This window comes from Fringilla coelebs (genome assembly GCF_963513975.1).
Source record: "Fringilla coelebs genome assembly, chromosome: 5".
In the NCBI taxonomy this organism is placed as follows: Eukaryota; Metazoa; Chordata; class Aves; order Passeriformes; family Fringillidae; genus Fringilla; species Fringilla coelebs.
The window spans coordinates 10,204,152-10,220,459 of NC_140033.1; the positions used below are offsets into that span (position 1 = coordinate 10,204,152).

Below are 16,308 nucleotides of genomic sequence, written 5' to 3' on the forward strand. Positions count from 1 at the left end.
TTTCAAAGTCTCAAGAAAGTTAAACTACTCTAGTTCAAAACTACATGGTATAAATATCGAGTCAAATTTTGACCAAAATGCTATTTCTGTTATGGTGAATTACACTAATCCTCAGACAAGCTGGATTCCAATTTCTGTTGTCTTCTGCACAGGTGTACAGTCACTGAGAATGCAAACATTAATTTGAGTGTAAAACCAAACAAATCAGTTTTAACAACAGAACATAAAACTAGGATCTCCTATTCACTGTCCCATTTTTCTGTTGAACTGCCTCTATCTATATGCTCTGTAAGAAAAGGAAGTTTTTATCAGACTGCCATCTAGCAATCACTAGAGAAATACATTGAATTTACATGACTTCTTAATTCTGCCTGAGCTTCCTGGCATGAGATATAGCAATAAATCCTCAGAGAATCCTTGCAGAAAACTTATTAAACATAAAATTATAGATTTTAATTAGCAATTTCTGCTAGCAGTAACTGTTAATGACAGGTACACTGCCACTGATTTCCCTAGAGGAGAATTGGTGGAAGGCTATCACTAAATATTCAGCAATCTCACTCATATTCTGTATAAATTGCAAATGTGTCACTAAAGGTCAGCTCATTTATGGGTCAACTGTGCAATATTTTTAATGTTAATTTCTGCAGCTCTTCATTAGGAACTATTGCAGTTCTGCATGGATGTAATCCAAGTGTAAAAATTAAGGATGCTACTTGGGACTTGATGATACCTATTTAATGATTACTCACATCTCCTGTCATTTACATGCATTTTTAGAACTTAACTCTTCTACACATGTGTAGAATTTAGCTGCAAAAAAAATTCTACATATTTTGAATAATATTAGTTTATATAAAAGAAAACTTTGCAAATGCTCTGAAAATTTTAAAATATTATTGTACAATTATGTTCAATAATTGCTGGTGGTGACTACATGATTAAAGAAAATATTGGTTTGGATCCTGAATGCAATGGATTTAAATGCAAGCATTGCCAGATGTATATCCTGGAGCATATTGATTGTGGTTTTATTAGTGAGAGTCTCTGGTTATATCATGTGTGCAAATCAGCACAGCACCAAGTGATATTTTTGCAGTCAGTGATTACCATGACATGTTATATTGGGATGTTCAGTGTGTCAGAGGAAGATACAAAAATCATGTATTTTATTTGCACCTATTTGGAAATTCCTTGCTGATCTGCTAAAAAGTCCATTTGTGTTTAAAAGTGTAAATAAGAATGAAAATAAACACAGGGACCACCAGGATTGGCATAAATGTACTTGTGTCTGTTACTAAGTGTGAGGCTGCTATTTCACAGTGCGTGTGCCTCATCTCATGACAGTCCCAATTACAAAATTGTTAATTACTTTCAAGACACAAAGAAGCTGAAACTGGGAAACTGCTGCAAATAACATACTTGCTTTACTTGTCTCATTTCTGTTGTAGCTTGGCACTGGTGTTACCATCATACAGCTTTTATTATATTAAAGCCAAAATAGATGAACCTTTAGTTCAAGCCAAATGTAAGTACTGTAAAGATTCCCTCTGGTGTTGCCAAGTCTCAGATTCCCTTAAAAAGCAATGTTTGAAATTCATAAATTTTGTGGAATTCAGTGATGTTACTGTGATGTACCCAAAATCTTCAGCAATGATTCTAACCTGTTGTAACATCTGAGGCGCAAGAAATATTCTATACAAATAGAATATGTGCAGAACGTGTCAGTTCCACTGGCAATCCCTACCCCTTACTCTGTCACTATAGAATCATTGCTTTGGGTATCCTCTATTGCTGTCATTTTAAGGGTCTGCATACTATTTTTGTTAAGTTTCTTATTTTATTGGTAAAATATGGTGATATAGACTGTAAGAGTATAACTTTTTTTTTTTTTCATTTTATTTACAGTATAATATTTAGCAAATTATATCTGCTAGAATGATGTGAAAGCCCTGTTTGGTTTGGGTTGCAGTTAGGTTTTACTTATTTTACAAATAGTTTTAGTGGAAGTTTGCATTGTAGTTTTATGTCAGAGTGATTTCAAACCATTTACAGATTCTGCAGTGATACCTGAAAATTATACTTGTCAGTATTCAAAGGGTTGGTTTTTTTTGTTAGGTACAGCTTAACTGTAGTCTAGGTAGTACACAAAATAGAACCAATCACAGCCTTTTAACTTTATCCAGATGTTATGATAAATTTAGAACAAGTATGTAGTCAAAAAGAAAGTTTGAAAAACAAAAAAAAAAAAAAACTCAGAGAGGGATAGATACTGTTAGTTTAGAGAAAACTTGGTTAGCACTACATCACTCTCCTCTACCATTGCTCCAACGTATGAAGAAGAATAGAGCAAATTTTAATAACCAGTGATTTATTTTGTTACTTTTTCCAGTACCAAGTACTTTAAATTTTCAGGCAGAGAGTATGATTCTCTTGATGAATTAGATCATCTGGTTTTGCACTTGCATCAATAAAACCTGCAAAACAGACCCTTGAAATAGCCACAGTGTATAGAAGGTACTGACAAATAACTAAGAACCTTTTCTTCAGTCTTCAGAAATGTTTGTCTTTTTTTTTCCAGACTACAGCTCTATGTAAATTGAACCTTTGAATCTATGTGCAATATTTTTATTCAAGGGGCTGTTTGAATAAAATATTGGTTTGTGACCCCTTGTGCTTTACCCTGTTTTTTTCTGTTTCCCTGCTTTCTCTTTCTGATGGATAGTGACATCCAAAGAGGGCAAGTATATTCTTGTTGTTCAATTTCCTTCTGTTTACTGCAGTTGATCTTTTTCACTTATATTTCTATTCCTACTGGATATTCTCCTCTGTATTCCTCATCTCAGGATTCTCTTCATGACCATTGGGTACCATAGCAATAGAAAGGGAAAAACAAAAGTGAAGTATTTTTCTGTTTTCATGCACATTTTAATATGTTGCTAATCTCTGATCCTTCTTTGTCTGGTCCTTTCAGTGTTCAGTGATATCATCTATTAAAGCCATTTTTTTTTCAGTAGGATTTACAGTGATGCTACTACAAATGAGATTTTTTACACTTTATTGCAGAAAATATTAGCAGTGTTTTTCTTCATGTTCTAACATCTCAGCGTCACAAATATTTATTTGTATCAGAGTTTTCTTCTAGTGAAAATGTCTCTTTTTTTGATATTTATTTGATATTTGAAAATATCTCATGTTGCTATGCTAATTAAATATATTAAATAAATTGTTATATATTATCTTACTGTTTCCAGTTGTACATTGTATATAATAAACAAGTAATTTCTTCTATGTTGCAAAACACTGAGAAGCTTAGAATTTATTAGGGAGAAAGTGTCTCAAACGTTTCTTTCTAAATTCATGGATGCATGCAAAAGTTAGCCAATAGTTTGCTAGGAGAAATAATGGCAAAAATATCAGTTTACTTACTTGGTGTTTACTCTTCATCTCTTTAGTTACAGAATCACTGAAGCTTGATCGTTTTGATGAATCTGGCTATACATTTTTAGCACCCAGGTTGGTGGATTTCCCAGTGATAAGTGTTATTTCTGCACCTGATCTGATTATTGGCACATGGAGAATACAGATTTGACTGATAAAGCTTCATTTGGTAACAAATTATCAATCTTTTTTCATGCTGGAATGTAAAAAGCATCTTCAGGCTCTGATCTCTGCTCATATTAGTCAGAGAACTGCAAAAACTGATATTGATATTTTAATGGAAAATTTATTCACATCTGGGCATTTCTTGTGGTTCTGACTTCTAAGATTTGAAACTATTTTTAAAATTGGTTTCATAATGCTGACCACAACTTGTTTCCCAACTTCAAGACAAAGGGTTTCAAAGCTTTCTACTACTTAAGTATTAGTTAATTTTCAATTAATTGAACATAAAAGCTATTAAGTCATTGAAAATTTATTAACTTCATTAGTTTCCTGAGGTTTTGGGTTTTTTAATGTGAAATTCTGCAGTTCTTATTTCCCTTTTTAAAATTTTGTTTACAAGGAAAACCTGGTATGATAAAGACTTCCTAAGAATTGAGTTCCTCTAAAAGATAGTTATGATAAAGAAAGGAAATGCTGTACAGTTAAAATAATTGAGAATTGCTGCATTCTTTTTTTTATCTGATAAATTTCTGTATACTTTTAAATTTAAATTAATAGATCAATTTCAATTAATAGATTGATTTATGTGAAGTCTTCTATCTTAAGATCTATCCTAATTTAACTCTTTAATTTAATTTTTCTGAAAGACTGAATTTACTGAGAATTAATTGTACCAATTGCAGCTTCCAGCAAGTCCCTATTGTCCTACATAACAAAGTCTGTTTGATATGTAGCTCTGCTTAAATGTGAATATTGGTAGAGTAAGGTAAATTCTGTCTGTGGTATCTCTGGCTTATGGTAAGGTAAATAAAGGTTGATGTCTTAGTCATATGAAATACTTGAACACACTCCTTTTGTGTGTAAAATTAAATTCATGTAAAAGCTCATTTTAAAAAGAGCTCCCTGCTTTACTGCTAAACACTCTTTACATTTTAATAAAGTTGTTTAATGCCATTCATCATATAATATTTGCCTCCAAAATGCCCAGTGACTTCCATTTTGCTTTCTTGCATTCTGTGAACTGCCCAATGGCATTTTGCTTTATTTCATTGTACAAGGGACAGGAGTTTACTGTTTATCTGCTTTGCATATGTCAAAACAAAGAGTGTTTATATGTACATGTGGTTTGTACATTAATTAAATTGCATTTAAAACTTCTCAGAGGAAAGGACCTTAACCTGTAAATCTGACCATGGGGTGTCTGTGTTTCCCCAGCAGTCCAGGTTCTTTCCAGTACAGGTTAATCCAGGAGCAATTTAAATTCACTGGGCATATTTTTAGTGTACAGACAATGATGTCCTAATATGTCCTGCATTACTCCTCAGTTTTTTTCTGGGAATCTATTCCCTATTTCATGCATACAGTTTTCCTACAATCCAAATCTTGAAAGTGCTTAGGCAGGTGTTTGAACACTTTATTTTCTGCAGATGCCTGAATAATTGATATGGTAACCAATAAATACTGATCATGGCAGCCAATTGACACAGCAGTACCAGCTACTTCATAATATTTGTGCAAGCCTGCTTGGACTCCTAAATTTAGTAGCACAAGAAAAAAACACGAGAAAACTGATGTTTTGTTGTTTTTCAGAGAATACTGTAACGATGTAAAAAAATCCGACAACAACACTGAATTTCTACTAAATTTCAATGAATTTATTGACAGAAATACTCCAAGCAGTTCATCATGTAAGTACACTTCTCACCTCACTGAAATATTTTCTTAGGAAAACACCTACCCGTGGATGAGAGTTCATGCTCAAGTTTTGTGGGTTTGTTTTTTTAAGTAGAAATTATCCAGTGCTGGCATTTTCTATCCAAGGTAGAGAGTGTAAAATTAGTTTTCAAGTTCTGGCATTATTAGGAAAGTCTGTAGGGCATTATGCATCCTGTGTTTTCCAAAATTCCTCTCAGCATCTTGCTGAAGCATCAAATAATACAGGTTTATTTAAATACACTCCAAATATTTTTAAGTTTATATTTTCTCACTTGAGCATAGCAGCCAAAGTCTCAAACAGACTCAAAATCTTGCAATGAAATCTTCAACCTGCTTTCTTGTCATTTTATTCCTAAATAAGTAAAGAAAAGAAGTCCAAGACCAAAATACCCAACAACCAGAATAAAAGTATAGGAAGTTATTTTGCTGGTTCACAAATTGGTTAAAGAGATCTCACTTGGGCCTGAATAAAAATTCAAAAGACCACAGATCCATGTGACTGCTGCAGTGGTGAGCACTGGGCTTTGGGAAGGGATTAATTCATATTTAGAAGTTGGGACTTAACCTCTGTTTGGAATAAATGAGGAGTTATTACCATCAGTAAGGTGCTAATGCCCTTTTCTCCAGAAAATATCAGAGTTTGGATTTGGTTTGGTACATACATGTCTGTTTATCATTATTAATAATTTATAAATACTTGGAATCACCTTTTTTTTTTTGTCTTGTTTTCATGAAGTTATTTTGACGTTGCTGTCAGGGATAACTGGTCAATTCAGAAAGAATCTCTCTGCTAGACCATGTAACTGAAGGAATGTCCACTTAGATTTGGTATCTTCTCACAAAAGGATATTTTTGTGTGCACATATGGTGTTCTTTTAATAGAATTATCTTATTCATTGACACATTGCTGACTGACTGAAATTTTATTTGAATACCTTGATTAAGTCTTGGAAATTAAAACATTCATCTCCAGTGATTAAAGCAATTATTATAATTTAATAAAATTGAAAAAAAAATTAAAATTCTTGTGTAATATTTACTATCAGCAAATATTGAGGACATATTTAGTGATGCTGTAGTATACAGTCATGCTTACAAAGTAATTATTCCAAAATTTTATCCACTTATTGCAGTATTTCAGTTTGGAGTATGCAGGAATTTTTTTTCCTTCTTTTTTTTCCTAATAATTAAGTTACTTTTAAAATAGTCTCCTTAATGAATAGACAGTGTTAACAGTATTAAAAGACTGAGTGGCCATAGAAATTATCCCATCTAAAAGTGCTTTTCAAAAGAAATAACAAATAAAATTCCCACATTGAAATAATCTTCAGTAACTGCTAAAAAGATGGTGGAGAAGCACTGACTCCAAAACATCCTTCAGAAGAAATTTAAGCATGGTATCTCTGTATATCCTACTGATTCAAAATGAGTTTATTTCCCTGTATCTATTTTCAGATGATAAATGTGTTTTATTTGAGACTCTGGGACTTAATTGATCTAAATATATTTATAAGGTAGTTGAATGTCATTAAGAATTGTTGATTCCTTGCATCAACTGAGATAAAAAGTGTTTTAATGGGCACATGCTTTAAAAACAGGTTAATTTGCAGTTTTAGGGGCTTTGCAAATCTGTGGCTGTGATCACCTTCCTTATTCCTGAGACACAAAGACACATTCTTAGGAAACAAAGAAAATGTTCAAGTGAACTCAGCAGTGTGAGGGCATCTATCTAACTCTAAGTACCTGACATAATTTGAAGTTAGGCAGAATGTGTAATATTAACAGCCACAATTTTTGGGGCTGGAGAATCTTGCCAACTCAGAATTTTGATTTAGGCTTTTATTGAAACTCCATCTCATGGTTACAGATGACTTGCATTTTAACTCTTTTAATAGGTAATACTGACATGATAATTAGAGTTTTGCTGGATGCAGGATTTACAAATGAACTTGTCCAAAAATATTGGAGTACACGCTCCTTGTAAGTATTCCTTTTATTGACTGGGATTTTTTTCTGCATTTCAGAGTTTGTAAACCAAAATCTTTTATATCTATATATGTGCATCTTATCTGTTTATACATCTTATACATGTCTATACAGATATGCAGATAATGTTAAAGAGAATAGGTATTTATTCAAAGTTATGCACTTTAATGGCAACCCTTGACATAGAAATTTGTGAGAATTTCAGTCAGTTTTCATTTTAAATCTTATTTCTATTTACAGCAATGGAGTTGTTGCACAATTTGTTGTTACAGATGGTGGAATTACTAGAGTGTTCCCCAAAAGGTAAGAATTATTACAAAAAAAGTATAATATGATATTTTGAAGCCTGAAAGGCTGCACTGTTAAAGACTGGCTTTATTGAATGAAAAGCTACAATCTCCTAGGGTCTAATCTGTACTGATAGCTATGAAATTAATGGAATGTCTTGTTTTTCTTTGATTTTTCCTGTGTCACTGCTTGAAACTAATCTGTCCCAATATTTTCAGGACAGGCCCTTGTAATCCAAGTTTCTAATCAGGGCAGGGTAGCAGTAACAGCAATGCCTTTGTAGTAGCAGTGGGGCCATGCTAATTCCTAATTACTCCCAAGCACTCAGTTGCTTGGCAGGCTGCAAATACTGGAAAGTTGTGGATAATTTTTTTTTTTTTTTGGATTAAGATCAGACCTAAAGGTCCAGGGACTTCAAGAGAGAAAAATTTATCATTAGCAGAGTACAAAAAGGGAATATGAAATTGGACATACAATAAACTAGACACAACCTCATGAGTGACTGGGATAGTGAGGGCACCAGTACAGATCTACTGGAAAATGGCAAATTTATCTGTTTTCTTAGGTTATTCTGTGTTTCCCCAAAATGTGAAAATAGCAATGAATTTTACTGCCCAAGTGAGTTTCTTTCCTGTTTTGGGATTAGTCATTAAATCTTTTAGGATTAAGCTCAAAGTATGGCATGTGCTGCAAAGGTTCCTTCAGATTTTGTTGCAAGTAGTGTTGCAGCTGTATTTGTTACAACAAATCTAAAAGTGATGAGACTAAATTAGTGGTTTTCCAAGAACACTAATTCTTTTTTTTTCCTCCAAGTTTGGGTTTTTTTTGGGATTTTTCTAATGATTACACCTGTCTTTTAACCAGTGAAAACTGACAGACCTACAGACTATAGGAATTAATCTCATGTTTTCCAACTCTGAAACATTGAAAGAAGACAACCCACAGCAGAGATTTAATAAGACTCTAAACTGTCTTTTTTTGATCTGTATTTTTTTGTATGTTTGTTTAATTTAGGGCAGGAGAAGATTGGTTGGAAAATGCTGAAACTTATGAAGTCAGCTTCTATAAGAGGAGTTTAGATAATGACAACTATATTTTCACAGCTCCATACTACAACAGTAAGTCATCCCAGTTTAGAAATGTCAGAACTAGCTAGTGCAATAGCATTGGAAGTTTCCCATACCAGCTGAGGTCACTGACAAAAGAGTCAAGCATGACACTTCAAAGGAAGGAAATCTTGGGATAATATCCATTATTAAGGCAAAACTAGGAGGGACTAAACGAGGTCATCATAATTTGTCAACTACTCTGGTGGCCCAGTGTGCTCAGAATTAACCTAAGTGAAAACATACAGAGTACTGGTGTTCATTCAGTGTATTGAAACATTGCTTTACAGAGATACTTTGGCAGAATTATTTTAACAGAAAGTGAAATAAAATTTCACTCATGGACAATAATACAACCTAAAGTCCTGATAGAGCTGAGTTCTCTAAACTGTCTCAGCACCCCCAGCACTGACTTGGGGAACCAGGCATAAGGGTTCAGAGTCCATAACTCCATCCACTGCACCACTACTTAGTTTAAACTTTGCTTTTGAATTCTATTTACAATTGCACTTATTCACCAAATCTGGTTGGTCTGAGATATTGTGACCTTTAAAACCTATATAAGCTCAATAGCAAGTGCTCCTTATTGATGTGAGTAACATTAGCCTTCTCTTTGTTGAAAAATAGATGCTACCACAAATCACTTACTCCATGAGATCCTTCATTACTGTTATTTCATAATTATTTATTGCATTTTTTTCTCAGTAAAATGTAAATTCATTAATTAATAAAATTCCCTGAAGCCTTTGCTGTTCCTCAAACAGCTCCAGGGAATCTTCTTTTAACTTGCTTTTTCATATGCAGCAGTGTTGAAAAGAGTTTCAAGTCTGTTAGAGCAGAAATTGTACATTAGTGAGTGATGTCAGTATGCCCTGCATTGAAAAACACACTGACAACATCAGGATAAAATCTTTGGTTGTGATCCTGCTTTTAACAGAGCTGCTCATGTGTGTATGAGTATTCATAGCTCTGTTTGCAGAAGAAAAGGCTATAGTAACTTTATGAAGCAGTAAAAAAGGACAAAATGAAGAAAAGGAAAGAAAAATATTTATTAGTCATGCCAGTGTTAGTGATCTAAGCTATCACAGGTGATAAATGTGTTCTGCACCTGGCTCAGTGCTTTTCGACCAGGATTTTTAAAAATCATTCCGGTATTTGAATAATAGTAGATTGAAGTTTCAGAGGAAAGGGATTTCATGTCATCCTGACTTCTTTTTTGTTTGTTTTTTTCCCCTTCTATACTGTCAGAAAGTGGTGCCAATAGCTATGAATCAGGTATTATGGTAAGCAAGGCTGTGGAAATACAAGTTGATGGAAAACTTCTGAAGCCAGCAGGTAAGACAGAGTAGTACTGAAACTTGAAATACTTTCTTTATTTGGTTGTTGCTCAACAGCAAATTGGAAATTTAATTGAGATTTCAAAGAAACTTCACTCTATAATAACATTATTTTCTCTGAGACAGTTTTAATCTTTTTTGTGGAAATCTGTTTGCATTTGAGTAAGAGTGTTTAATTTATTAGTCTCATGAATGATGTTGGTGATCAGACAACAAAAATCATAATTTATCCTCCTCCAGTTCAGTGATTTAGATGTCTTTATAATTTCCCCCCCTTTTTTAAGATTATACAGTTACCTTTTTTTTTTCCTTCATTTTACTAAAAAAAACTTTCATCTATTTCTTGCTAGTTGTTGGAATAAAAATTGATGCAACCAGCTGGATGCACAATTTCACAAAAACCACAATCAAGAGCCTGGTAAGCAATTGACCAAGTCTTTTTTGAACTTTATTTGCATGTCTCAAAGCTTCAGATGCAAATAGGTTCACTGTCTCTTTGTGCCAGAGTCACACTGATGTGTAGTTGCCAAGTAGTTGTGGTATTTAAATCATCCAAATGCACAAAATAAATCTATGTTGAAATAGGCTGTATTTGGTACGTGTCTTGCTTTCATAATTATAAGACATGGATAGAGACAAAGAAAAATGACATATTCTAACTAGTAGTAAGACTATGCAGTAGCTGTGAATAAAATCTGCAAACAATTGGTGAATCTTTTCTTATTTAATATCCAGGATGGGTAAGCAGTGAACAGTAAGGATTTATATTGCATCCAACATCACAGCATTTTAGCAGAACTTAATGAAATAGGTGCTTAACCATTTCATTCCATGCATCTAATGTGTAATGCATCTGAGGTGTAAATGGGAAAGAGGAAAGGTTAAATGAAAAGAAAATATGGAATTGATATTGAACTGTGGAAGGAAAGGCACAAAATGAAGAAAATTAAAGAACATAAGGCTCTTACTGGGTGAGGCAATGTTGCTTGTATGTTCAGGGAGTCAAAAAGAGAGTTTGGATGGTTTGGGTATCGGAGCTGTAGTTCAACAGGGAGGCAAATGCATTGCCAGAACAGTTAAGGACAAAAATAGATAAGTGAAAAATAGCAAGTAGGATGAATATTTCAGGAAGAATGCTGATGGTTCCAGCATCACCTGGGAGTTGTTTTGCTGAGGACATAATGCAAGGACAGAGTTGTGTGTGTATGTGTACACATACTGCAAGAACATGAGAAAACATGTTAGGAATCAAAGCCATAAAAGCCAGCTGGGTTGATGGGCTTCCTTTACCACACAGGATTCCCATGCTTTGAAGCTTTTCATGGTCAAAAAAGATACTTCTGAAGGCTTTCCTTCCAAACTCCAAACACATGGGAATGCTCCTGTTCTTTCTGGTTTCCTTTATGCCCACATCACTGACAAATACTCCAAACTATGTATGTTGGGCATACTGTTAAAGGGCATCAGAGTCTGAGAAAGGCAGTCAAGGTGGTGCTATTGATAATTACTGAATACAGATTGTTAAGAGAGATATTTCTGATAAATGACACATACTCAAAATTGAAGTTTATCTATAAGTATTGAAAATAGAATCATTTGTTCTTGTCTTGAATTATTAATATAACTTCAAAATACAATTAATATAACATCTTGAATTATTAATATAACTTCAAAATACAATTTATTTTGTAACATTTTTATGAAGATTACCATACTTCTGTTTTTTAGTGCAACAGTGAAATCTGTGGCTGTGAAAGGAATAGCATGGTAAGAAAATGTTCAGTTTATGAATATTTGACGGAGTATTGAAATTCATTCTTCTCTAGATCTCTGTAAGACAGATTCTGTCACTATTATTTGAGTGGTAATTCTACAGAAAACAGAACTTGGTTATTTGTGTCTTGAGAAAGGTGAAGGTTAGGAGGGGAAGGGGGAAAGAGGGCATAAAGTCAGATGAAGTAGTGATGAAGTTATGAGAACAAGTGTAAAGAAAAATATACAGGAAAAGCAATAGAGAATGGTGTCAAGAAAAATGTGATAAAAATATAACATTAATCTGCAAAACAAGAGACAAATCCTGAGGAAAAAAAAAGACTAATTTTAAAAATTCTAAAATAAAAAAAAAAGTGTAACTCAGAGAAGGGTAAGTGCAAATTTAGAAGCACCAAAGTCCATAATGTGTCTTTGCACAGTCACTGGTCCCCAGCACATTCAGGATCAGGGGACCCCATCGCTCTGCTGGCGCTCAGAAGAGCCCAGATCCAGGGACTGTCACCAGATCAGGTTCTGCCATGTGCTTAAAAGCTTTTCTGTGCTCAGGTCTTCTGAGTTCTTTTGAGGAATGTGAAGATCATTAAATGCAAGAATTACAGCAGAAAGGGTACTGTGGGGAGTTATCTATTTGACCTCACTGCTATCTCTCCACTCTCTGGCTGCAAGGATCTTTTACAAAGTGCAAAGCATATGGATGGAATCAGTGGGTTTCCCATTCCTGCACCTGACACCTGGAGTAATCCCACTACAGTCCTTGACAAGTGAAAATAATCACACCTAGCAAGCTGGGAGCCTGCCCTTAAGATTTTTACCGTTGAAATCTGCAAATGGAAAAGTACTTTAAACATGGCTGAAGCACATGAGAAGTTGTAGCCCCTTCTTATGAACTGAGTTCCAGTTATAATCAGATTTAATAAGGATATAGCACTCTTGGAACTAACAAAGTATTGAGCAAATAAGAATTTGCAAAACAACTTTTATGAAATTAAGCCACAAGTAAGCCTTTGATCTGTTCAAACTTTTATTATACTGATAATGCTAATTATTATAACTTAAAATTGGCCCTTGGCTATTGGTTTGTGATTTCAAGATACTCTGATGTCTTGGAAAAAAAAAAAAGTAACTTCTTAGAGGGTGTTCTATTGACAAATCTTTCCTGTAAACATATTTCACTTTCTTATAATAGCATGTGGACTGTGTTATCCTTGATGATGGTGGATTTCTTTTGATGTCCAATCGAGATGAATATACACAACAGGTATGTATATTCTTTAAGAGCTGAAGCTGAAAACCAATAGGAAGTTTAAAGAGAACAAAAAAAGCATTAAACTTCCAACTCTCTAAAGATTTCTAAATCACAAAAATATTGCTGGATCAGAAATTCTAGGGGATTTGTTAGTGTTTTTTGCAGTTTTCTTTATAGATGAAGATGCTAAACTTGCTACCAAGTTGCATTCTTTGTGTGTTGCCATTAGGCTGGTAGGCTGCCAATGGGCTTAAGATGGCAAGGACAAGTAGTATGTTATCCACAGACTTTCTTCCTCATATTCTTCTTGCTCTTCCCCAGGCAGGGTCTCATTGATACTACATTTAACAGTTACTGTCTAACTGGGGAATTTAGAACTGTGAACTTTGTTATGAGGAAGATACCTGGAAATGTTTTACCTGATCTCTCTGTATTGCCCCCCATCAGATTGGGAGATTCTTTGGTGAAATTGATCCTGGCCTGATGCGAAACCTGATTAACATGTCCCTGTATGCCTTTAACAAGTCTTATGACTATCAGTCAGTCTGTGATCCTGAAGAGGAACCAAAGCAAGGAGCTGGACTTCGTTCTGCTTATGTGGTCAGTAGTCCCACTGACAGTCCATTGAAAGTCTGTGCAGTGGCTGACAATCCATTGAAAGTCTGCACTTGTTTATATAAATAAAATAACCTCTTTTATTTGCTTTTTCTTTCCCCCCAGCCTACAATAACAGATATTTTGCAGCTTGGATGGTGGGCTTCAGCAGCAGCCTGGTAAGTATGAGTGTGTAGGAAATCTCTACATCCAAACTCTATTCAGTGGGTTGAAACTTTATTTGACTTGGATTTTTTCCTCCATAAAAGTTCTCAGGACCCTTTGTTTCTGCAGTTTCTCATCATGAAAATTCTTAGCTATGTCTCAAACATGACTGTTTTGTCAACAGTTCAATTAAAAACTGCTCTTGACAGGTTTTGTGATTGTGTGTTCTAACTACAAAATCAGCTTCAGGAAACAGAGTTTGGATTAATGGTCTAAGTATAATGGGCAATCGTGAAGTCTAAATTCTCAAATTTTTAATTATTGATCACTTGGTTCTTTATTTCAGAATATCATCCTTGCCTTTTTCTAGCAAGAAGTCCTAACATCAATATTTGCTTTTCAGTGAATCATTTTACAAAACACATGAATCATAGAATCATTTGGGTTAGAAGGGATCTTTAAAGGTCATCCAGTCCACTTCCCCTACAATGAGCAGGCACATCTTCAACTAGATCAGGTTGCTCAGAGCCCCATCCCACCTGACCTTGAATGTTCCCAGGGATGAGACATCTCCACCTCTATGTGCCAGTGTTTCACCATCCTCATTGTAAAAAATATCTTCCTTACATCTAGTCTGCATCTTTCCTCTTTTAGTTTCAAACCATCACCCCTCATCCTACTGAAACAGGTCCTGCTATAGTTTGTCTTCATCTTTCTTAAAAGCCCCCTTTAAGTACTGAAAGGCCACAAAGAAGGCTCTCCTGGGAGCCTCTTTTTATTCAGACTGAACCCCAACTCTCTCAGCCTTTCCTTATGGCAAAAGTATCCCACTCCTCTGATCATTTCTGTGGTCTTTGTCTGCAGCCACTTTCAGGCACATTTTTTTTCTGTGCTGAGGACTGCAGAGCTGACACAGTGCTCAGGTGGGGTATTTTACCTTTTTCAGAGCCATGTTGATTGATACTCATATCAGCTACTTCCCTCAGCACCTTCCTTATGGGGATAAGTAATTGGCATGGATGTGTTACTTTTGCTGTGGTGTGAATTGCACTCTTGGAGACTGGTCCTTTTTCTAAAGATTCATGATTCTTTTTTTCCCTAATAATAATTACCAAACTGGAATAAATTACCTCCTTTACAAGGCTATGAGTTAAAATATGTAGCAGCTGAAAAAGCCTATAGTAATTTTCTTACAGAAGCACTATGAAGACAGTATGTTGTTTTTTATTGTTGGTTACATTTAGTGAGCAGGAAGAGAAATAATCTTGGTTTTCTTGGACAATAGCAAGCTTCAAAAATTGGAGATGGGCAATAATCCAGAAGAGAAATTTGAGTTCTTTTCAAACAGAGAAACTTCAGTTTATCAGTGTTCAAATCAGACGCAGCGGTCTGGTCTCAATTTAGACCTGAGGTTTATTTTGTGTGATGTTTAACTTGAAAGCACAACATTAAAGTACTTTACTATGGCCATGTTTTTAATGGAATCTAGGTCAGAAGCAGGCAGAGAAGGCCATTAAGCAAGCAAAGTGAAAAGAGATGACCAAAAAATGGATTCAGTGAAGCACCTGGCAAAAGCAAGAACAGGGAAATAAGAGAAACCAGGTTATTAAAGAAAGCTATAGTGTTTCAGGCAAAAAATGTGGGATAAAGGTGTGAGCTATCATTTTCAAAATTTATATGGGATACATCAGCATTTGGTTAAGAGAGTGCGTGTCATTTCTCCTTCCTGCTCCTTTAAGTCAGGAGATTTAGGAGTTTTCCCAGGCTGCCTTTTTTGTTCAGTTCCCTGTAAATTCTGAGGTAGGCCATTACAAGGGATTACTATTTTCTGTCAGCAAATTGCATCACCATTGAATAGAATCAGGTCTCTTCTGCTCTATAACTGCTCTGTGCTGTCCCTCTGATGACTCAAAGCACAGAGTCGTGGATGTGAATCCAGAACTCCTTTGGGGAATGCCTCCAAGGGAAGGCTACAGGTGTATTCAGCTTCTTTACACAGGAATCCTACTAGAAAAGGAGAAAAAAAATTCAGGTTGAATGAGGTTATACAGTCCCTTCTCTCTGCAGAACAAGTGTTAGGACAGAATGAGATGAGATTGGGTCATATTTGTGGGTAGATGCAAGCCTAAAACTTGACAGCTGGAAAATACAACTTAGGAAGGTTAAGGAGAAGCAGGGAGTCAGAGAATATCCCTGTTACACTTCCTGCTTTGACAGGCTGGTAGAGGAGGAAGGGTCTGTGTGTGTGGCAAGCTGGTGCTTACTTTAAGTAAATAAAATTGGAAAAAAATGCCATCATGAGTGAAGAAAAAAAAATTAAATAGAGCTCTTTAGGCTTAAGTATTTTGGCAGCATATATAGGAAGAAAATGTAGCCCATAGCTCAAGAGCGAGAATAGAGATGATTTTTAAAGTCAACTGTTACTGTAATAATTTTTAAAATATAGTATTCCAGTATTGATCTCCTTCTCAGAGATGTAATGAACCTTAAA

General features: G+C 34.8%; 1 protein-coding gene across 5 annotated transcripts in view; it reads left to right on the forward strand.

The window, feature by feature from the left end:
* CACNA2D1 (calcium voltage-gated channel auxiliary subunit alpha2delta 1) overlaps positions 1 to 16,308 on the forward strand; it is a 353,676-nt gene that overhangs the window by 323,759 nt on the left and 13,609 nt on the right. For all 5 annotated transcript variants that reach the window (XM_084206726.1, XM_084206727.1, XM_084206730.1 and 2 more), the window contains 12 exons: positions 1,452 to 1,528; positions 3,456 to 3,516; positions 5,197 to 5,294; positions 7,218 to 7,302; positions 7,549 to 7,611; positions 8,611 to 8,714; positions 9,951 to 10,037; positions 10,390 to 10,457; positions 11,768 to 11,806; positions 12,999 to 13,070; positions 13,506 to 13,658; positions 13,779 to 13,831. In XM_084206726.1, the coding sequence (XP_084062852.1) occupies positions 1,452 to 1,528; positions 3,456 to 3,516; positions 5,197 to 5,294; positions 7,218 to 7,302; positions 7,549 to 7,611; positions 8,611 to 8,714; positions 9,951 to 10,037; positions 10,390 to 10,457; positions 11,768 to 11,806; positions 12,999 to 13,070; positions 13,506 to 13,658; positions 13,779 to 13,831 (960 nt within the window). The remainder of the gene's footprint in view (positions 1 to 1,451; positions 1,529 to 3,455; positions 3,517 to 5,196; positions 5,295 to 7,217; positions 7,303 to 7,548; positions 7,612 to 8,610; positions 8,715 to 9,950; positions 10,038 to 10,389; positions 10,458 to 11,767; positions 11,807 to 12,998; positions 13,071 to 13,505; positions 13,659 to 13,778; positions 13,832 to 16,308) is intronic.